This window comes from Schistocerca americana, chromosome 4, assembly GCF_021461395.2.
Source record: "Schistocerca americana isolate TAMUIC-IGC-003095 chromosome 4, iqSchAmer2.1, whole genome shotgun sequence".
Classification (NCBI taxonomy): Eukaryota; Metazoa; Arthropoda; class Insecta; order Orthoptera; family Acrididae; genus Schistocerca; species Schistocerca americana.
The window spans coordinates 657,421,656-657,444,854 of NC_060122.1; the positions used below are offsets into that span (position 1 = coordinate 657,421,656).

The 23,199-nt window shown below is 42.3% G+C and overlaps 1 protein-coding gene across 1 annotated transcript in view; it reads left to right on the top strand.

The window, feature by feature from the left end:
- The window catches only part of LOC124613677 (F-box/LRR-repeat protein 7-like), a 37,878-nt gene extending 15,653 nt beyond the window's left edge, over positions 1 to 22,225 (top strand). Inside the window, exons 2-3 of the mRNA XM_047142394.1 lie at positions 7,675 to 7,854; positions 17,691 to 22,225. Of these exons, the coding sequence (XP_046998350.1) occupies positions 7,675 to 7,854; positions 17,691 to 18,226 (716 nt within the window). The 3' untranslated portion in view covers positions 18,227 to 22,225. The remainder of the gene's footprint in view (positions 1 to 7,674; positions 7,855 to 17,690) is intronic.
- Positions 22,226 to 23,199: the final 974 nt, after the last annotated feature.

Consider the following 23,199-nt stretch of genomic DNA (forward strand, 5'->3'; position numbering starts at 1 on the left):
CTTATCACGCGTTTCAACACAGATTAAACCCCTAAGAATAGAATTTAATCACTTAACGTACTTTACACTTCACGAATTTTCGTTATTTACGAGTTGCAAGAATTGGTCCTACAGGTAAGATATGTAATGCAAAAGTTTCATTATTTGTTCTTAAAATAAGTATCATCTTAATTGTAGTATCTGTTAAGTATCTCATTCACAATAAAATGTGACTTTTAATGCAAATGTTTCTGAATGAAACAAGATTTACGCTACTTTCCAGAAACAAGAACTCAGTGACGAATAGAGATTTTGCACCTAAAGTGCTGGAAAAGATAAAAGGAAAATTAAAGGGGGTTCTCTAAGTTTACTGCGCCAAGACATAAACAAAAATGCGACTGCAGCCTGACTTTGCGATCTTTTCGTGGTTTCTGGAATAATATGTAAATAAAAGTGAAATATTTAACAGTAAACTTAAGAACACAGTAATACATGTATTTTAATGAGCAGTCAGTACTGAATCAACTGTAATTAAAATCTAAATATCTTGGCCTTATGAGAGCGCAAGAACTCTCATGTCTCGCCTGGTTGCATTGAACTGAATGACGTTCCCGGATCGAATCCGCTCGATGGATTAACGACGAAGGCTGCCTGGCTTTAGACGGTTACCACATCCGACTAGGTGAATAAAGGGCTGGTACCCACATCTCGCCTTAGTTACGCGATTCGTAAACATTTAAAAAACTCGCACACTTGTGCACGGGCTAATACCAGACGTTGGGTACACAAACTCCACCCCATCGGGAACGGAGTGTCTACAGGAAGCCTATCCAGCCATCCGTTACCATCAATATCGCCAAACCTTATAGTTAACATTCCGACCCCGTGAAGATATGGGATAAGGCCAGGAAAAAACAAAATCCGAAGGTTGAGGGCGACGTTGTTGTTTGCTGAAGGTCCACTGATGAGACAGCGTGGAATGTACGTAGGCTGAATTGATCTAAAAGATGGGCATATAAGAGAAACAGCGCAAATGATACAAATACTCGACAGTACGAGGGCTGTTCGGAAAGTAAGGTCCGACAGGTCGCGAAGTGGAAACGACAGTGAAAACCCAATGAAGTTTTGCACAGGTGTGTTGCACAGTGTCTCTAGTATGCCTATCGATCGCGTAATATCACTATTTTCAATTCTGAGCACACAGTGAGCACGTCAAGGTGCCTAGAACAATAGTGTCTCCTACAAACCAAGTGTGCACGACTCGAGGTTTTCCCTGGTTTTATGCAACCCCACATATGGTACATGTCATGCACTTCTTTCTTCACGATAATATTCTAGCCAGCTCACTGCAAAGGTAATGGGACGCACCTGCAATGGTTTCGGTGGGAAGTGTCTGATGAACCACAATACAGCCCGGACTTGCCTCCCTCTAATGTTCTTCTGTGCTCATATGAACCGCCGGCTATGAAGACAACATTTTGGGACAGGTAACGAGCTGCAGACCAGCGTAGAGAAGTGGCGGAAAGTACATGCAGATACCATCTTTGACGAGAGTATTGGAAAGTTGGTACAACGCCACGAGAGGTATCTAAGTCCGAGCGCCGATTATGTAGACAAGTAGCTAGAAGCTGTAGCAAACTGTTGCAAATAATATATTTTTTATTTTCACTGTGGTTTTCATTACGCTACTGATCGGACCTTACTTTCCGAATAGCCCTCGTACATTACACGGTGATTCCGTGGCGACGTTAAGGAATGTATCAATTTGAGGTAAGGGACCCTGGTCTGGAACCTAGAGTCGGAAGTTATAAGAGAAAATCGTCATGATATCACTGACAGAGGAATACACGTACCGGTAATGTTGTTGCCAATATTCTACTGAACAATTTTCCATAACTCTTAAGTTATGCATTTTAGAATCGATTTTCACCGGACACTTTTTTCTCGTTTTGGTCCATATTACCTCCCCAAAAATATGGAAACTAAAGGGCTTCCAGTAGAAGAGATGTATTGTACAGTAACGAGGATGAACAAGTGCTCACAGTTCTTAAGGTATGCATTTTGGAGCCTATGTTTACTAGACTTTTTTCTTGTTTTGGTCCATATCATCACCCCTGTAAGTTGTCTGTCCTACAATATTAGCAAAAATCGGTATCAGAACGATTTTCGCTTACAACTTTCGACTCGATCGTTCGCGGACCAGGGTCCTTTACCTCAAATTGTTGTATATACTCTTGTCCATTATCTCTGATAGTCAGTAACATAAACACAAAATCACTTTGTGTTCGTATGATCATCTGCATCACAATGACACCCTCCACCACGTATATTACATTGTGTAACTGAGAATATCTGATCATGGATTTCGCTGTAACCAATCAGCAATGGACTGAATGAATGTTATTTTAGTGATTGATTGCCGTTATTACCAAGTCAGTCATTTCATTTTAGACACTCATGGATTTTTTCATAATTCAACGAGAAAATAAATAATCTTATTCATTTCCTAATCTGTCATTTCAGGTACATTAGTACTTGCGGATACATGGATGGTTACAGAGGTTCTTCACGGTCTACATCAGATGATGTATGTTGCCAATGTTCAGCGATTTCCGCTTGAAGACGGAGCCTTCTGTATTCGAAATAGATTGCATTTAAACTGGAAAAAATGCAGCTGATTAGACAAGGAAATAAAAGGAGAGGAATGAGAAACTATTTATTTTTCTCAGTAACTTTTTCTGCCAATATCCCCACTATTTCTCAGCACTACCGTTTCTACAAAGGATTTCTCATGTCTGTTACGCATAAACTTGGATATTCATGTTGAACTTTCCTTTTGAAATTTTCAAAGTCCCCTAAAATGCAGATATTAGTTGCGACACTTCGCATATTTGATGGTTACAGTCATAGAAGGCAGCAGTACGTGAGAGAGAGGTAAACGATCCTAACTCCGATTTCCGCAGCTTCTACCTAGAACCACATCTGTAATACACACACGCTACTTCATTTGTAGAAAAACTACAAGGACCATTCATGCACAAAAGAAAGAGGCTATTAAACACTCATCGGACCGACCCTTAAATGCAGCTCATCGCTCTGGGACCGTTAACTCATAAGGCTAAGAACTGTGCGCTTCGTCACAGTTTAATACCATAAGCACGGGAGTCTCACGGAATGCCATACTAGAGTGGTTGACGCTACAGGAGAGTTGCTATTTGTTGCGTAGACTTATCGTTAAAATTCCGAGGGCCTACTGTGAAGGAAGAGCCATGTATTACATTTCTTTCTGCCAGACACTTCTCACGATATGGTCATTACTGTGAAATCGGACTTTGTTGTGGTGGTCGGCGGGGAGGAGGGGGCATCGTCAGACTTGTAATTAATTTGATACACCCCGCCAGGACTACTTCTCACTTACATCCAACGAGCTCATACTGATACTTACACAAACATTTAATACAATTACAGTTATCTAACACATTGTTTCTATTTTCCGTCCGTCCCTTGTATGGTTGTTTGTAATTGTATTTGAGACGCCAATAATCTTTGGTACAGGTATAATGTGTATCATAAAACTTAACAGCTGCCAACCGAGATGGGACACGGCAGTTCGAGCTCTACCGTGTTCCGTAAAATCATTCGGCTTTATTTATAAAATAAAAATCCCATACGGGAGTTGTACAGGGTGCGTGAATCAGATTTTACCAATGTCAGTGCAGAATTTGTGTGTGGTAGCTTTAGTTTAGAACTGACTTTTGAACTGGCGAGGTATAGATACTCGTACCCATCATACATCTACGTGGATACTCTGCAAATCACACTTAAGTGCCTAACATAAGGTTCATTGAACCATCTTCACAATAATTCTCTGTTATTTCGCTCTCGAACAGCGCGTGGAAAAAACGAATAGCTAAAGCTTCCCGTGCTAGCTCTTTTATTACGATGATCGTTTCTTCCCATCTAGGTCGGCGTCAACAGAACGCTTTCGCATTTGGAGGAGCACGTTGGTGATTGAAATTTCGTGAGAAGATCCCGCCACAATGAGAAACACTTTTGTTTTAGTGATGTCCACCCAAATCTTGTATAATGTCCTTGACACTTTCTCGATAATACAAAACGCGTAAGGATCCCACTCTGCGTAGCAGTACTCAAAAAGAGAACTGATAACTACGCTTGGCAGTCCTCCTTCGGCGTCTTTAGTAGATCTGTTGCATCTTCTGTTATGCCAATAAAACGCAGTCTTCGGTTCGCCTTCCCCACAAGATTTTCTGTGTGTCCTTTCCAATCTAAGTTGTTTTTAGTAGTCATTCCTAAGAATTCAATTGAATTTAAGGCTTTTACATTTGATTGATTTGTCGTGTAAGCTATGTTTGACGGATTCCTTTTAGCACTCATATGTGTGACCTCACACTTTTCATAACTAGGACATGGCTGTAATATACGGTATTATTTTCAATAAACTGGAAAAAGCTTAGAATAATCGTTATCATGAGATATGTTTATATCAAAATTCTTCGACAACTGGGGCAGGTTACAAAAATTAATATCCTGAATAATTATCTAAAGAAAATGGTTGTTGCCGGTGCACCAGTTGTGAATGAGGAAGGCAACAGCGAAATGGGAACGGCTGATAGTGGATCAGAAAGCACCATTCGCTACCCAGTATAAGTTGGACTGCAGAGTGTGTGAGTGTGTGTGTGTGTCCAGAAACAGTATGAAAAGCTTGTAAGGGTGTTGTAACGCCAGTTGTGATGAAAAATAATTCTTAAGAAAAAAATTCGATGAGTTTCATCGTTCCCATTTTAGCTGGCGTTGAAGTTAGCTAATTAGGTCATTGCGCACACAAATCCAAGAAGCCATAGGCGGTGTTGCCAAACGTGTTCTCTGTAGAAACTGAAAAAAAAAGACACTGGGAACCATTGGACGGTAGTGAGTTCAGTTCTTGCTACCGTGCAATACCTAATTTTTGTATCGCTCTGTAGTTCTGTTTGAGGAATCAGAATGAAGAACACGCTTGGCAGCACCATCTCTGGCAAGCTGCTTGAATTTGCGGCGCGCGACGACCTAACTTCATACCCAGTTAAATCTGAAACGGTGCAACGTATAGAATGTTTTCTTAACAACTATTCTCAGCTGAACCTATCCTGTGATAGCCTTACAAGCTTCTCAGAGTGTTTCTGGCCACCCTGTATAGATCCACAGTATTATTCAGAAAGTAAATTAATTATCATTCATTGGAATGTAAATTGGGTATAAATAAACTGTATACAGATGGAAACAATAAGTTTTCAAGTCGACAAGTTATCGATATGCCCTCTATTGCTGCACGACAAACATCCAAATCTGTCTATCACAAAGTTTCGTCCTGCGCATATTTCGGGCAGTAAACTGACGTTCCAGATTGGCAATCTGGCAACACTGCATTCACATGTACGGTAACTAACTATGTTAGCAAGTACAACAGTGCTGTGCAATTGGTAGAGTGGATAGCGTTTTGGTTTAGCATGCAGGAAGTCGAGGGTTCGGTTCTGGGTCGGGGCTTATTTGTTCATACAGCAATTACAGTGGGTCTTCTACAAAACATTTTCAGTTACGTAATACGAACACATAAATGTAAGTACAATTGTTTTCATTTGTCAGCTTTTAAAGAAGCCTTTTGCACGTCGTGGACACAAAGTTTCGCGCCACTACATCTACTAGATTCGAAACCTGTTTTCTCTGTACCCTCCCCTAATGGTCTCATGAAATTATTTGCAAAGCTCATTGCTAGCCCTACTGATGACGTGAGGCCTAATGAAAAGTAATGAACCTGAACGTGGCAAGAATAATAGTTGGTTGTAATCAATAGGACTATTGGGGGACGGTACACAGAAAAAAGGTTTGGCATCTAGTAGATGGAGTGGCGTCCACGACGTACAAAAGGTTTATTTAAAAACTGACCAATGAAAACGATTGCACTTCCGTTTCTGTGATCGTAGAATGTAACTGAAAATGTTTTGCAAAAGACCCACTGTAATTGCTGTATGACAATTATGACGCCAGATACCGTACCACGCAGACAACTTTTAGCAAATAAAAACAAATAAGCCTCGATTCAGAATCTAACCCTCGACCTCCTGCACAATAACCCAAAACACTATCGCCGCCCGGAGTGGCCGAGCGGTTCTAGATGCTAAACTCAGGAACCGCGACACCGCTACGGTTGCAGGTTCGAATCCTGCCTCGGGCATGGATGTGTGTGATGTCCTTAGGTTGGTTAGGTTTAAGTACTTCTAAGTTCTAGGGGACTGATGACCTCAGCAGTTAAGTCCCATAGTGCTCAGAGCCATTTGAACCAAAACACTATCCACCGCACCAACAACACAGCACTTCATCTCTCTCCTGGCAGTGGTAGTTACTGTACACGTAATTACAATGTTGCCAGATTGCCAATCTTTAATGTCCATTTATTGGAAATTTGTGGTAAGGTCTTAAGGACCAAACTGCTGAAGTCATCGGCCCCTAAGCCTACACACTACCTTATCTAACTTAAACTAACTTACGCTGTGGCAACACACACACCCATGCCCGAGGGAGGACTCGAATCTCCAACGGGGGAAGCCGCACGGACCGTAACAAGGCGCCTCAGATCAAGCGGCGATTTCCATTTACTGCCAGAAACATGTCATCATCATCATCATCATCATCATTTAAGACTGATTATGCCTTTCAGCGTTCAGTCTGGAGCATAGTCCCCCTTATAAAATTCCTCCATGATCCCGTATTCAGTGCTAACATGGGTGCCTCTTCTGATGTTAAGCGTATTACTTCAAAATCATTCTTAACCGAATCCAGGTACGTTCTCCTTGGTCTACCCCGACTACTCCTACCCTCTATTGCTGAACCCATGAATCTCTTGGGTAACCTTGCTTCTCCCATGCGTGTAACATGACCCCACCATCTAAGCCTGTTCGCCCTGACTGCTACACCTATAGAGTTCATTCCCAGTTTTTCTTTGATTTCCTCATTGTGGACACCCTGCTGCCATTGTTCCCATCTACTAGTACCGGCAATCATGCTAGCTACTTTCATATCCGTAATCTCAACCTTATTGATATAGTAACCTGAATCCACCTAGCTTTCGCACCCATACAACAAATTTGGTCGAAAGATTCAATGGTGCACAGATAACTTAGTCTTGGTACTGACTTCCTTCTTGCAGAGGAGAGTAGATCGTAGCTGAGCACTCATTGCATTAGCTTTACTACACCTCGCTTTCAGTTCTTTCACTATGTTGCCATCCTCTGAGAACATGCATCCTAAGCACTTGAAACCATCCACCTGTTCTTTGTTCCTCCTATTTGGCACTCAATCCGTTTATATCTCTTTCCCACTGACATTACTTTCGATTTGGAGATGTTAATCTTCATACCATAGTCCTTACATTTCTGATCTAGCTCTGAAATATTACTTTGCAAACTTTCAATCGAATCTGCCAGAAACATGTGCAGGACGAAATTTTGTGAGACATTTTTGTATTTTCAGTTAGTGAAGAATCACGCTGCGAAGTTAAGAATGCGCGAATTTTTCTTCAACCTGTATGTATAGTTCATGAAATAAAAGTAAATTAAATCAAGTGTTTCTTTGTGAATAACCCTGCAGAACCAGCGCAACAGAATGCGGTTAGAAAGTTACCAGAATGTCCTGTGCCCGCAGGCTGCTGCCGCGTGTCGTGCATCGGCGTGACGCCCGGCCCGGAGCCGCCGCGCCGGCTGCTGCTGCAGTACCTCGACCTCACAGACTGCCAGGCCGTCGAGGACTCGGGCCTGCGCGTCATCGTGCGCAACTGCCCGCAGCTCGTCTACCTCTACCTGCGCCGCTGCGTCCAGATCACAGGTCGGTGCCACCTCGTACACCATTACAGTTACATTTATTTTATTTAGCGTATGGCTAATACAGACATATCATGAAATTACATATACATATGTACATATTGACACACAAGAAACTTAAGTTTGTCTTTACAACTGAATATCCAGTCCTTCAATCCAGCGCACTGCATCTGGAGTTGCTAGCAGGAAGTCCTCTTTGGCGCCGTGATAGGCTCGAATCCTGCATTCACTGACAATGTGGTGAACAGTCTGGTATGGAGCCCCGCAGTCACAAGCTGGATCAGGCAGCTTCTTCCACTTAAAGAGAGCATCCCTGCATCGCCCATGGCTGGTACGGATTCTGTTGAGAGTAGACCACGTCTTGCGTGGTAAGTCGAATCCACTTGGAAGATGTTATGCAGGTGCACATCTGTCACTGCTTCCCACCGACCTTTCCATTCTTCAAGAGGTTTGAAATTCTTAGCAACCATGTCAGCAGCATCGCACAGAGTTGGATGACGTGATTTCAGTCTCTTGCGATTTAAAAGTGGCAGGTCGCTATGCACGGGTAGGTTAGAATTCCTGGAGATCTTGTGGAAATCTCTCATAAGGGCAGTACATCTGCGTAGATCAGTAGGCATTATACCGGTTAACAGTGGAAGCCAGATATTATGCGCATTGTCGTATTCAGCTGTGTATCAACAAGCCTTGTTGATGACTATTCATCCAAACAGGTGCACAATACTCAGCACTTGAGTATACCAAGCCCAGAGCTGAAGTTCGCAGGGTGGTTGCTGAAGATCCCCAGGTAGTTCCGCATAGCTTATGGAGGATGTTGTTTCGAGTCCTCAGCTTTTGAGCTAAGTTAAGAAGGTGTTGTTTGAAGCATAGTGTACGATCTAGGATGACACCAAGATATTTTGGGTTCCAGTTGTGACGAAGAATTCTGCCTCTGAAACTTACCTCCAGTTTCACGTTCGCCAGCTGGTTATTTAGATGGAAGCAACACACTTCTGTTTTACTCACACTGGGTTGGAGTCTCCAGATTTTGAAATAATTGTCTAATGCAGACAGGTCATTGGCTAAAATCTCTTCTGTTGTCTTCATTTCCTGGTGTTTGACGGCTAGAGCCAGGTCATTGGCATAGCAGTATTTTCTGGACGAAGTGTCAGGTAGATCAGATAGATATAGGTTGAACAGTAAGGGTGGGAGAACTGATCCTTGAGGCAATCCGTTGTTCAGCTTCCTCTCCGTACTCATGTTGCTTCCAGTGATTACCTGGTACTTCTGATCACTTAGCATGCTGTTAATCAGTCGAGCCATTGTTCTGCAGGGTATGATGCGGAGAAATTTGTAGATAAGGCCTTCCCTCCACACAGTGTCGAAGGCGGCAGTTAGATCAACAAATGCCACAGATGTTTTCTGCTTCATTTGGTATCCTGACTCTATGAAGGATGTGAGAGACAATACTTGGTCGAAGCAGCTACGCCCTGGTCTGAAGCCTGCCTGATCAACTGGAACGTTCTCTAAGATAGCGCTACTTAATCTGTTATATATTAGCCTTTCAAAAAGCTTGTAGCAGCAGCTGAGTAGGGAAATGGGGCGATAGTTTTCTACCCTGTTGCTGGGTTTGCCAGGTTTCAGAACAGATATTATCTTCACCTTTTTAAACTCAGATGGAAGTTGACCAGTCAGCAGGATGTCAGTGAAGAATTCTGCCAGCCATATCTTAGCTTTTTCTCCCATATGGATCAGGAATTCTGGGTGGATACCATCGAATCCAGGTGCCTTAAGAGGTTTGAGGTCCTTCAGTTCAGAGTCAATGTCTGAAACTGTGAAGGGATGGGTATACTCAGATGAGGGAGATGCCTTCTTTTTAAGGTCACGAAGCTGTCGTCTGAAATGTCTTGTATGTTTCTTGTCAGGAGGTACTCTTGAGGTGGTAATGATGTGGGAAGCAATTTGGTCTGGTGTTACTTCGGAATTTTTTCTGCATGCTGGTGCACTTCCTCCCAGTTTTCTCAGAAGACTCCATGCTTTCCTGCTCGAGTGGGTAAAGTCCATAGTTTAGACTGTTTCTGCCCATTTCTGCCTCCGAGACATGTCCAAGCTGGACAATAGTTCCGTAGCTATCTCTGGGTCACCACTTTGCTGGAAATATTGGTACAGTGTTTCACTTTCCTCATTCCATCCTGGAACATATTCTTTTCGGTATCCTTTTGGCATACACTTTTTAGCTGTTGCTGTTACTGCACCAATGAAGCGTTGATAGTTATTATGTGATGGAGGTATCCATCGAATGGTCTTATCCAGTTCCGTTGAAAACTTCATCCAGTCGGCTTTCTGGAAATTCCATCGAGCATGCGGAGTTGATCGTATGACAGGAACAGTGCAGCCAATTTGTATTATTACAGGTCTGTGTTGGCTGTGAGGAAAGGCATCTATCACTTTCCTTGTGGTGTTGATGGGAAAGCCAGTTTCGTTGCAGCTAACAAAGCATAAGTCAGGATTTGAATCCTTGTCCCAAGCACCTGACCAGAAAGTGCCTTGATCTTTGGCATCAAACACTAGATGAAGATTATTCTCTTCCATCCATTCTGCAAGCATGCTCCCATTTTCATCATTTTGAGAGTATTTCCAAAGTTCATGGTGACTATTGAAGTCTCCTATGTAAATTGCAGGATGTTCTGCTGTGTGTAGGACAAAATCGGGCCATGTTGTTTTGGGTGGTTTGTAAACATTTGTAATAGTAATGCCGTGCAATTGTATGACAACTGTATGTATATCTGCCTCCACACTTACAGAAATCAGCGAAGCTTCGTTTATGTTGTTACGGATATACGTAGCAATTCCATACACCTCGTGGTAAGTCACACCAAGTGCAGAATATCCAGGAATTCGACCTCGGCTTCGGAATATTTCTTCGCTGGAAACACGAGTTTCATGAATGGCGACGACATCGATATTGTTGTCCAGCAAAAATTTTGACAGGTACTCACACATTGCCCTGCTAATGCTTTCGATATTCAGTTGAAGGAGTCTGATAGTTGGTCCAATGTTTCTTGTTAATGAGCTCTGAAAAGAACTGTTTCTGCTATTTAGTTGATATGTCATTGCTAGGAGATCCTATGGATAGTCTGGCTGCCTGTAATCACTGTTTCTCAATTAGCACCACCCAGGAGGCACGTGTAGGGTATTTTAAGGTTAAACCTACGGACGTGAGCAACGCTACCTCCCATTACAGTTACAAGTACAGCAGGAGACAAGAGAAAAACATCGCGTAACACCGCCTGTCGGCTTTACAGTCGCCTCGATTCCTTCAGGAGGAGAGTCCGCAAGTTTCTTCATCCGTGCTGTATCCAGCTAAAGCCACTGCTAGAAGATTACATTTCCTAGAGCTACCGAACTTCAGGAATGATGATGATTGGTTTGTGGGCGCCCAACTGCGCGGTCATCAGCGGCCTTACACAGTCCTATGTAGCCAGTATCAAGAATGATGATGATGATGATGAAATGTTGAGGACAACGCAAACACCCAGTCCCCGGGCAGAGAAAATCCCCAACCCGGCCGGGAATCGAACCCGGGACCCCATAAACTTCAGAAATGTTACATTTCACCTGCTGTTCCAGATAGATCAAGATATTTTCAATGGGACAAATATCGGACGATTTAGCGGCCCAGTCGAGGTGCAATAATGTCCCTCGAGTCTTCTTCCAGCCGCTATATTACGCTTGTAGTCCTGTGAACACGGCTGTTGTCACCCTGTAGTGTCCACAGAATACTCATCGTGAATGTATAGAGGAAAGGAGAAGACTCATAGTGAATGTATAGGGGGAAGGACAACACCTGATCACGAAGAGTGACCTTGAATAACTGGGCACAAGTTTTGATACGAGAAATACAGCCGAAACGTCGCATAACCGTCTCATTCCTGAACTTTGCCCCTCTACACATTGCGTATGAAACACCTCCATGGGCAGTGCATTCGACGCCTTGTATGATGAAACTGGGGAAAATCGTGACGTGACGTACCACATTATATGCTTCCAGTCGGTAGTGTCCAGTTTCTGTGTAGTTTCGCCCGCTGAAGACATGCAGCTTCTTTTGCCGCTGTAGGCTGCCCCGATAGCTGAGTGGTCAGCGCGACGCATTGCCCTCCTACGAACCCGGATTCGATTCCCGACTGGGTCGTGGATTTTCTCCGCTCAGGCACTGGGTGTTGTCTTCACCATCGTTTCATCCCCATCCGGAGCGCAGGTCGCCCAGTGTGGCGTCGAATGTAATAAGACCTCACCAAGGCGGCCGGACTTGCCCCGCAAGGGGCCTCCCGGCCGATGACGCCAAACCCTCATATTCATTTGCCGCTTTGGGTAATGGTCTTTTCGAGGACCCCGTTTACAAATAACCACCGCATGGAATTCGTTTTGAAGGATCCTCTTGGTAACTGGTTGAGATGGACGTGCACTCACTGATAGCAATTCCTGTCGGGTTTGAAAACTAATGGCACTGACAAGTCCTGAGAAGCGTCTTGGTCCCTGTTGCATAGGATCCTTTTATGGCTGCGATTTTTTTAACTTTGTTACATGGTTACGAGTGGTACACCATTCCTTGTCGATACGTTGGACAGTCCGCGTTGATACTCGTAATAAACCAGGAAACTCCATTAATAATGAGGTCACTGTAACTCCCTGACGCCTCCACATCTTACTGCAATTCTTCAGTACAACAGGCTGAGCCTGACACACACAAACCGCTTCACTGTGATGAGGCTGAACGGTCACATGTCTGGTACCGGTTGCACACCACCCAAAGCACTACAAAGCGACCAGTCTGCTTATCTACGGGTGTGACCAATGTTTTTTTCCTGACTGCTTAACTAGATGCATTATTAAATATAGTATATAACTACTTGTCACCCGTTTTGGCACTGAACAACGCTACTTTCCAACCAGCTATCAAGAACTTCCAATCGTTGAATGTTGTTAATGAGGTAATTTGCAGCGATAGTGACTAAAGAAGTATGTTGCTAACTTCCTTAGTGCTCTTTGGGATTTTCAGCTTCGTTCTTAATAAGATGGGTACTTTTGAAGACTTCTGCACCAGAGTACATAATTTGTGAAAAGGTGAAAAATCGTTCCCAGCTACGTGATTTGGGAACGAGCACCCACTACACTGCTCCCTGCCCTGACCGATCCTAAACCACTGAGTTCGTTCTGCAACTACAGGCGTGATTCGACGTTGTCTTCATAATCACAATGATAGCTTAAGAAGAAAAGGGAGTAGCACAAATCTGCTTGACAAAGAGTCGACCACAGACACTGTTAAATATGTATACTGACCTAAACTCTCTCAAATGAATAAACAAAAAAGCACATTCACACTAGTTCAATAATTTAGTCAAGTGACGAGTAATTTAGTAATTATATGTGTCTGAACAATATCGTTTAGCAAAGCTGGAAAGTAAAAAAGGCCCGATCCAGTAAGCTGAATAGTAGCTGGTCAAGCAGCTTTTCCCATTTCAGCTCACTTCTACCACTGGCGCGCCACTGGGTACGTGTAAGTACTGTCTGTTTAGTGGCGCACTTTATCATCTGTCGTCGTTCCGTTCTCTCTTTTCATTCATCTGTTTACTGTGGATCAGAATCAAAAATGGTTCAAATGGCTCTGAGCACTATGGGACTCAACTGCTGAGGTCATTAGTCCCCTAGAACTTAGAACTAGTTAAACCTAACTAACCTAAGGACATCACAAACATCCATGCCCGAGGCAGGATTCGAACCTGCGACCGTAGCGGTCTTGCGGTTCCAGACTGCAGCGCCTTTAACAGCACGGCCACTTCGGCCGGCCGGGATCAGAATCATGGTTCGTTGAAGTGACGATACAACGATTCAGTTTGTTTCTCTTTACGTGGAGAAAGAAGGCTGCTGGAATGTGAAACGTCCTCTGTACTGAAAAAGACGATGGGAATACCGCAGTTCCAGGAAAAGGAGATTAGTTGACATCTCTAGTCGAAACAGACGTGTCAGGATCCTTAAACTACACCTAGCATCAAGAACGTACAACACTACCTGCAGTTTGCTTTCTGCAGGTACCGCTTGTCTTAGGTGAATATCACTACACTAGGTTTTATTTGCGAGTTCTTTCAGAAGCACATTTGATGCGGCCTGCTAATCTCTTCGGCCAGTTAATTTTCGTGCCCACTTTTTCATTCTCTTCCTTACAATTTCAGTCTCTTCTTTGTTTAACCTCTTACAGTATAACCATTGCTGCGAACTCTCACTTCCGAATCATCGACAACAACCAACACTTGACTGCCAACTAAATCTTGCAGAACGCGCACTTGCTTACTTGAAGTTTAGCCGTCAAGTAGAGCTGTTAAACCACTTCCTACTTGACTAAATTACTGACCTAGTATGAACGAACCTATGGACTGAACAGCATAAAAAGGCTCTGGTATAGGTAAAAAAGAGGCTGGATACTGGCAAGTTATTACTTGACCAGTGGACAGCGCTCCATCAGTCAAACAAAACTACCCACATAACTAATCAGAGGACACAAATAAAGAAAGAGAACACGTAATTTAGGACGAACCAGAGAGACAGTAATGATGGCACGAGGCAGTAGCAAGTGGAAGATTACCTCAGCGGCGGCATGGGGGTGTTAATCGTAATTTCTGATACTGTAATTGTTGTAACTGAATGGCAACGAGATTATTAACTGTTTCTTCGGCTAACTGACAATCTATTATCGGCCGTTCTGGTGCCTTTAGCACTCAGCTGCGACGTCACACATGGCGCCTAAACAGCAGGAGTATGTGCTCTGAGACTGTACCAAGCTCGGAAGCGCGCCTAGGTGGCAGAAGAAACTGGATTCAGTGAGGCAGAGCTCTTAATGTGGGCCGCGCGGGGTAGCCGCGCGGTCTGGGGCGTCTTGTCACGGTCCCCGCGGCTCCCCCGATCGGAGGTACGAGTCCTCCGTCAGGCATAGGTGTGTGTGTTGTCCTTAGCGTAAGTCATTTTAAGTTAGATTAAGTAGTGCGTAAGCTTAGGGACCGATGACCTCAGCAGTTTCGTCCCATAAGTCAACAGTTGCGGTTTCAGAGAATACGGCCGACTGCGCAGAGGGCTTTACTTTTCATAGCCAATCTAATATGCCCATTTGCACAGTTTTGGGCAAGTTGCTTACTTGATTTGGGTTGTAAAACACTGATCTCAAACGGGCAGAACTACTTCTGTGTCATCTCTCTGGTGTGGTCATGCACCGTTCAAACGGCATGTAGGTCGCTCTTAACAACGGGGAAAGTCATCTTGGCGAAAATTCTGAATTCATCGTCATTGCGATCAGCAATAATTATAGACAGTACCTCTATACCAGCTCGTCGTTACTGTCTACTTAGTACCCCTCATGCAACACTGAAACTCACATATAACCACTAGTTAATTTATATCAACAAAATTAGTTAGTCTTAGTGATAGCCCCAAAGGCCTGTTAATCTCTAATTCCCCTAATTCTGCTTCTTCAATAATAGGATGACGCCCCTACAGGGTACGGCATGACAGACTCCAGTCTGAACCAGGACGAGGAGGAAAACTCTACTTGCAAAACCATTTTTGCTTCTTGGATTGTATTTCCGCAGATTTCAGTTCAGCTGAAACAGAATTTGTTATTGTCCGCTAGAGAAACAGTAAATATATTGGGAAGTAACTGATAGAAGAATTCAAATGTCGCAAAAAATGATCTTTGTGAGAGCAAGAAGTAAACTATTTGCTGAGAGCGAATTCTGGGCCTCTCTGGACATCGTCCGAGCAGCGTCCGAGCTATTTTAAATTATTAAGTGTATTTCAAAGCAGTCTTCATAGGTACTAAAAATGCTTAGTTTATTCCTCGCGGTTCATTTTATTTATTTAAAACATCGACAATGATATGGAACGATACAGGTTTATAATTTTGTTTTGCTTTGTAGTCTAGCAACGTGCGTTCAAAAACATATTGAACTTCATTTTTACTTGCTGCATATCTACCTAATTTCCTCTTACATCTGGGAATTTTGCATGCATGCATATTCTTGCGTTTCACACTGATAGCTTTTGGCCTAATTTCAGTTTAGCGTGCAGCATTACACACTTCTTAGCGATGCAATATTGCACCACTTATCTTTGCTTCCGTTCTCCTTGTTAAAAACGTGTCTGTATGTTTTGTGTATTGTTGAAAACTTACTTGCTGCTTCTGGTGTTCACTTAATCCAAAAACAAGAAAACGTTCTATTAATCTGTGATTTGTTGTATGTTTGTATTTATGTACACTGCGCAACGAAATTAAAAGATTACTTTTTCGAAACTCGTAATTATCCCCCATTCCGACACATAAGTTTGAAATTTGGTGGAAAGGTGCCTACGACCTACCTCTGGAATGGTGCGAAAGCATGGAGCTCCGTGACTTCCTTCGGGCTCTTCGACCCTTCAAACAGCAAAGTGTCGACACATGCGAAAAAAGGCCTCAACTCAGAAGTTCATGTGATCTGTATAGGGGATTAATGATGTCGCACTGCCACCAAATTTCGCCACAAGTCTGCTCAATGCTACCATGAGAAGGTCGTCGCAGCTCCTCTCACGCACATTTCATCCCTTCTATTGACGTCTGGACGATGGAATTCAGAACCAGCGATACCCAGCGTGGGTAAGACGGACTATAACGACCTCTTCATCGTATAACCCGGCCACGGTGGCCTTGTGCAGAATTGTGATGAAATTTGGTGCCAATGAGACATCACTGACCCAACTTACCACTCACATGAACTTTCGAGCTTTGGTGTTTTCTTCGCCTGTGTCGACATCTTGTTGTTTGAAGCATGCCAAGCCCGAGTGTTACGCCGCAAGGGCGCCGTGTATTTGCACCATTACACAGGAAGTCTGTAGGGACCTTTGAGCCAAGTTTCAAATTCGTGCGTCGCAACATATGGCAATTATGGAGATTTCAGGTAGGTGATCTCTTAATTCTGTTGCACAATCTATATGAGTTGCACGAAGGAGTAGTGTTTGGAGTTACTGATCTAACTGGAGAATGGTTGATGCTGGTGGTGACATAGTTGAAGGCAGTGAACAGTGAACATAAACTAGGCGAAGGAACAGTGGGTTGGAGGGGTGTAGAGATAAAATGGGAGGAAGAGTGAACGAGAGAGAGAGAGGGGGGGGGGGAGGGAGAGGGAGAGAGAGAGAGAGAGAGAGAGAGAAATGGGAAGGTAGCAGGCAAAGATTTTCTTTTTCTGTGTTACGTGTTCGATGTTTTTCGATAGTGTTTTCTTTCCAATAATTCTATGGTCTTTAAGCAGTCCTTTACTGTGTGTTGGTGCTTAGTTGTTTTAAGTGAATAAAAGCAAACGGGTATGATAAAAGCACACGTTTTTGTTCTTGCAGAGGTGGTTGGTTGGTTTTTTGGGGAAGGAGACCAGACAGCGAGGTCATCGGTCTCATCGGATTAGGGAAGGACGGGGAAGGAAGTCGGCCGTGCTCTTTGAAAGGAACCATCCCGGCATTTGCCTGGAGCGATTTAGGGAAATCACTGCAGAGGTGGATTTAAATAATTGTGACACAACCTTGGCCACTTTTACCACACAGATCAAGAATATTTTTAATTTGTTTCTGGTGCGATACATTACAGACAAAATCTAAAAGCCTACAGTGTGTATGTGTATTTATGTTAGTAAACGGAGTCTGTTCTTGCTCAGCACGTAATACAGTGTAAGGATGTAGTTGAGAATCTTGATGTTGTCACACTTCTTCGCAGATAATCCATTTCCACAGCCACCAGCCCGCAGTAGGTCCAAGGGCTAATTGGAACGTTGTCCTGTTGGTTTGTTACAGACGCGGGCATCAAGTACGTGCCGAGCTTCTGCTCGATGCTGCGAGAGCTGAGCGTGTCGGACTGCACGCAGGTGACGGACTTCGGGCTGTACGAGCTGGCCAAGCTGGGCGCGACGCTGCGCTACTTGTCGGTGGCCAAGTGCGACCAGGTGTCGGACGCCGGGCTCAAGGTGGTGGCGCGCCGCTGCTACAAGCTGCGCTACCTGAACGCGCGCGGCTGCGAGGCCGTCAGCGACGACGCGATTGCCGTGCTGGCGCGCTCGTGCCCGCGCCTGCGCGCCCTCGACATCGGCAAGTGCGACGTCAGCGACGCGGGGCTGCGCGCGCTAGCCGAGAGCTGCCCCAACCTCAAGAAGCTCAGCCTGCGCAGCTGCGACCTGGTCACGGACCGCGGCGTCCAGTGCGTCGCCTACTACTGCCGGGGCCTCCAGCAGCTCAACATCCAGGACTGCCAGATCTCCATCGAGGGCTACCGCGCCGTCAAGAAGTACTGCAAGCGCTGCATCATCGAGCACACCAACCCCGGGTTCTTTTGAATCGCGGTCTCGTCCATTGGACAGCATGGGCGACTGTCAAGGACTCGAGGAGCTGTTCTAATAGTTGGCCCTGAACGTCACCTATCATTTGGGCACTAGGCGTCAATGCCAAAATAAAGAGCAACCAGACTAAAACTCTCTCCTGTCACCATCAAGTACTGTGATAACCTTGTAAGAAGTACACACACCATCAAAATTACTGCAAGCACACTGCATAATCGGGTACATCAATCTGGAATTCTTCAGCACTGCACTCTGCTGCGATGGATTTACTTCAGCACTGGCGACTCTCTAGGACTCCCTTGAAGAACTGCTCCATTAATTGTCCCAGTACATCACCTGTCACTTGGGCAATACCTATTAATGGCAGAATGGCAAGCATCTTACATCATTAGCCTACCTCCCATCAAATGCTGTGATAACCTTGAGAATTACAGTAAAAAGTTCCAAAGATGTAAAGAAGTATTGCAGACGCCCTTCATCGAGCACACCACCCCAGTCTTCTTCTCAACTGTGGTCTGGTCCACTAAGTGTACATCAGCGTGAGCTATTGCCAGTGACAGCCTCGAGAAACTCTTGTCGTTTGGTTACAATGCGTCAGTGATGGAGGCTTTCAGCCAACAACTTTGTCCTATAACTATTACATAATGTGATAAATTTAGACTTATTCTAAGAAGTCCATCACTACATTCACACGCAGATCAACAGGACAATCTTACCGTCAGTATGGTAGGTAGAGATCACCATCAGAGGATTATGACTTTGAGTGAGCCCTGTCAACTCAGCTGCTCATTGAGTCGCAAACAGTTGTTAGGACGAGGAAGGAGCTTCAATAGTGAATTTATTGATTTCGTTTGGATAAGCATTATCAGTTGTAAAACTGAGACACTAAAAAAAGGAAGGAAAGAAAGCTGAGTACTCTGGCACTTGTTAAATTTGGTGCTTTGTGAAACTACAGCATCCTCAAAAGAGTTCTCTGTCCCAGAAGTATACTGCAAGTGAACAAAACAGATTTTGAACCTGACAGACATGTTGCTGAATATAACATATGAGGAAAGGGGCTAAATATATCAACTGATCTGATGAACATCATTATTCAGGGAAGCTGACGTGGAAGAAACATATCTGCAGTGACCAAAATTTAACGATTGTCTACATTATGTACATTGGCATGTTGCGGTGGCGCACTTTTATTAATAATGCGACTGACACTGGACTTGCAGGCATCGTGACTACATTTATTGCAAATGCTATGAATAATTCGAATCATCATCATGCACGTTGTTTCTGGGTTCTTATGCATCCAGTTATTTAAAAATATAGTTAAATTCAGCCAATAATCGTTGAAACCAAGGAAAGAAAATAAGAAACTGTACAACAGCTGTTTTATTGAACGCATAAGCGAGTTCTACTTTCACCACAACCAAGAGCACTGTCCATTGGCCAACTATCACTCTTCTCCCTTTCTTCACAGTATTACAAGGCATACAATTTCATAACTTTGAACTTAATAGCGTTCAAAGCCAATACACTTTCACTTCTGACACAAAGAGCAAAGTTGCTTCTAGTGTGATTTCAAATGGAATGTGATAACACACTGGTCAATTTAACATAAACATGTGTGTGAAATACCTTTGCTGTTATGGCACTTATTCCAGAAGATTTGTGGGAGTTTTTAATAAACTGTTTTGAACATTAGGGTTGGAATGCCTTCCAAAGGCTGCAAAAATATAAGATGGCATCTGGTTAACAGTATACATATTTCTTTCCTTGAGGCGTTTTTTGAGTAATTTAGTCAATAGAGGACGAGGTTTTACATATTTGCTGATTTTAACAAACTATGATGTAAAAATAATCTCCATGATTCAGTAACACACCTATAAATCATTGTATTCTTTAATGATTTAGCTCATATCTGTAGTGAATCTGTTCAGCAGCGCTGAGTGTTGAGCAAGTACAAAAATTGAATCCCTGGATCAACTCACATCCATAAACATAGAAATATGTGATTATTAATTCCAGATTCATGCAATGAATTCTGGCTTGGTGCAGGCAATGTAATGTATCACCGGACTGGTTCCTCTGTCATTGTGCAAAGTAAAAGCTACTGAGATATAAATTTGTTGAAAAGCAGCTACAGAAGTCGTCATCAAGAAAGTTTCATTTTTCTCTTGTGTCAGCAATGACAATTCTCTTGAGTTTTAGGCAGCCACACGTAACCTATTTCACTCCTAACAAATTTATGATTGATGCTGTTATTATTTATGTACTGAGAAACTGTGTGTTCAAATGGAAAAAGATTCCATAACTGATATAGAAGATATCTGATATTCTCTTTATTCTCTTTACCTATATCAAGAAGATGTAGGTTAATGCTGAGACCACCAGCAGTGACTTATATTAAGAATCAAACAACTACTTCATTTTACCCATTTTTCAGTAGTTGTCAGCTTTTTACAGCAATTGGGTAAATGGAGAGGCACTTTACACCATACTACTCCATGTAATTTATTTAACAAATGTTTAAAATCCACATACTGAAATAAATAAATTACAATAAAAGAATTTTGCATATGTATTGACACACCATACTAATGCTACATGTAATGAAAATTGAATTCAGTTGCATTTGTTATGCTCAGACAGAGTAAATTTTCATTTCATTTATCCCAAGAACAAATGCAGGATTTATCAGCATTTGATGAAATAAACTTCAATTTTCATGTATTATTTGTCTTTGAATTTATGTAAATACAAGTGTCTCAAAAATATTTTATATAATTTTTTCTTGTTGTGAATGCTATACAACAGAAACTATTAAGAAAAAATTACACTTATGTCTGTTGAAGTGGAAGGGTAAATATGTATGACCAGTGTCCTTATCTGTATTATAAACAATGTCAAGTCACTAATTTAACTGTTTATGAAATGTGGACTTTTTAAAAGAACTGCCTGTTGTTTCTTCCATTACAGCCTCTGCTATCACTTATTTCCATTATTATTATTGATTGAATGTTCATAAAATCCACCAGAACAAAAACCAAATAAAAGAAACAGGATTATCTTCAACAGTTTGTTAATCATTTCTTTCAGACAGATATAAACTTGAGTTGATTTATAGAGTATTTGCATCATAATACCATTTAAACTTAATCTCTAAAATAGTATGTATATCATTAAGATTTTTCATACCAGCTCTTTACTTTCATTTCTCCACATGAACATATCTTACAATCATCTATTCTCTAACACACTTCTCAGTAAAGTCATATGCATTATATCTAGGATGCATGCCTCAAATGTTGCTTCATTATTGTATCCTTATATACCAGCTAACCTTCAAGTCTAAACTCTTTGCTTCTCATGTGATAATGCTCTAGTAAATACATTTGCACTGTTTACAGTAAGATTGGTGTGCTAGTCTGCAATGACAAATTTGTCAATATCTTAAGGGAATAAATCAACACCTATACTTGCTTGGTTATGAAGTAAGATTGTGACATATGTTTAAAGGACTTCTGCAAGAAAATTAATTCTGTATTTATCTGTTTACATGAGACTAAATAGGGAATAGAGTGTACTTTTTTAAATTACTGATGAAGTAAACAACAGTACTGTAACAGTGGTAGACAATTGATGTCCTGAGAAAGTGTCAGTGCCAGAAGTACAATTACATTCACATACAACCAGCTCTAGTGAAGCATATTTCAGTGGAAATATGGCCAACATATCTTTAAGGAAAAGTGGGGCACATTCCTTTTGAAAGACACTAGTTTGATGAATAAGAATAAACATTATTTTTGACAAGATTTTTGTAAAAAGGACTACCAAAAACCTAGTGAAGGCTGATATTAAACCTGCAATATAACTTATTTTTACTATATGTTTGTAATTATTTTTAATAAATACTTGTAACAACATGTACATGTTAAAGAATGTATAAATGTATAGGATCTGGCAGAAACTTAAAATGTATATAACTGAAGGAAAATTGTAAATATCCCCAAGCTTTACTTTTGAAGTAATAAATATTTCTTTTATTTAATTATTATTGTTTTCTCTCAAATTTTATTATTCATTTTGCATTATTTTATAAGTCTACTTTATTTTCCTTTCCCATCAAGCATAAGTTGCTTACTTTTTTCTTCATAATCCTTTCTTTAGGGTCCAAGATTATATATAATGGCTTGGAGTTACCTTATGAGATATAACTTCTAAATTTCTTGTAAATCTTCAAAAAATAATCACACATGTCGGTAACAGGAATAATACATACAAAGGAAACTCAGCCCTCATTCAACCAACACAGAAAAAAAGAGACAAATGGACCTTAATCCTACAGAGGGATTAGTGTACTACTGATAACATAGGGAGTTCCCCTCAAATGCAATACTCAAACAAATTGAGATACACATGGTTGGTTGGTTAGTTTGGGGGAAGGAGACCAGTCAGCGTGGTCATCAGTCTCATCGGATTAGGGAAGGATGGGGAAGGAAGTCGGCCGTGCCCTTTCAGAGGAACCATCCCGGCATTTGCCTGGACTGATTTAGGGAAATCATGAAAAATCTAAATCAGGATGGCCGGACGCGGGATTGAACCGTCGTCCTTCCGAATGCGAGTCCAGTGTCTAACCACTGCGCCACCTCGCCCGGTGAGATACAGATGGCCTCTTGCATTGATGAATCCCAGTCGAAGATTAGGAGGTTCAGAACCACAGAACTAGCTGTGCTTAAAACAGCCTAAATTATTTCAATTGGCATCCTGAAGGCCCATGATTCAATGAACAGGCATTATTTCTTACTGAACTAGAAACTTCTAAAGAAAGCTACTCCAACCAATACCACATCAAAGTCACTTTTAAATGGGGGTTGTCAAACAGCTTCAAGAACCATACATGTGTTCGACAAAGGGGTAGTTCACAGAATATACGCCACTATGCATCAGAAGATCCCCTTCAGTACATTGAATAGACA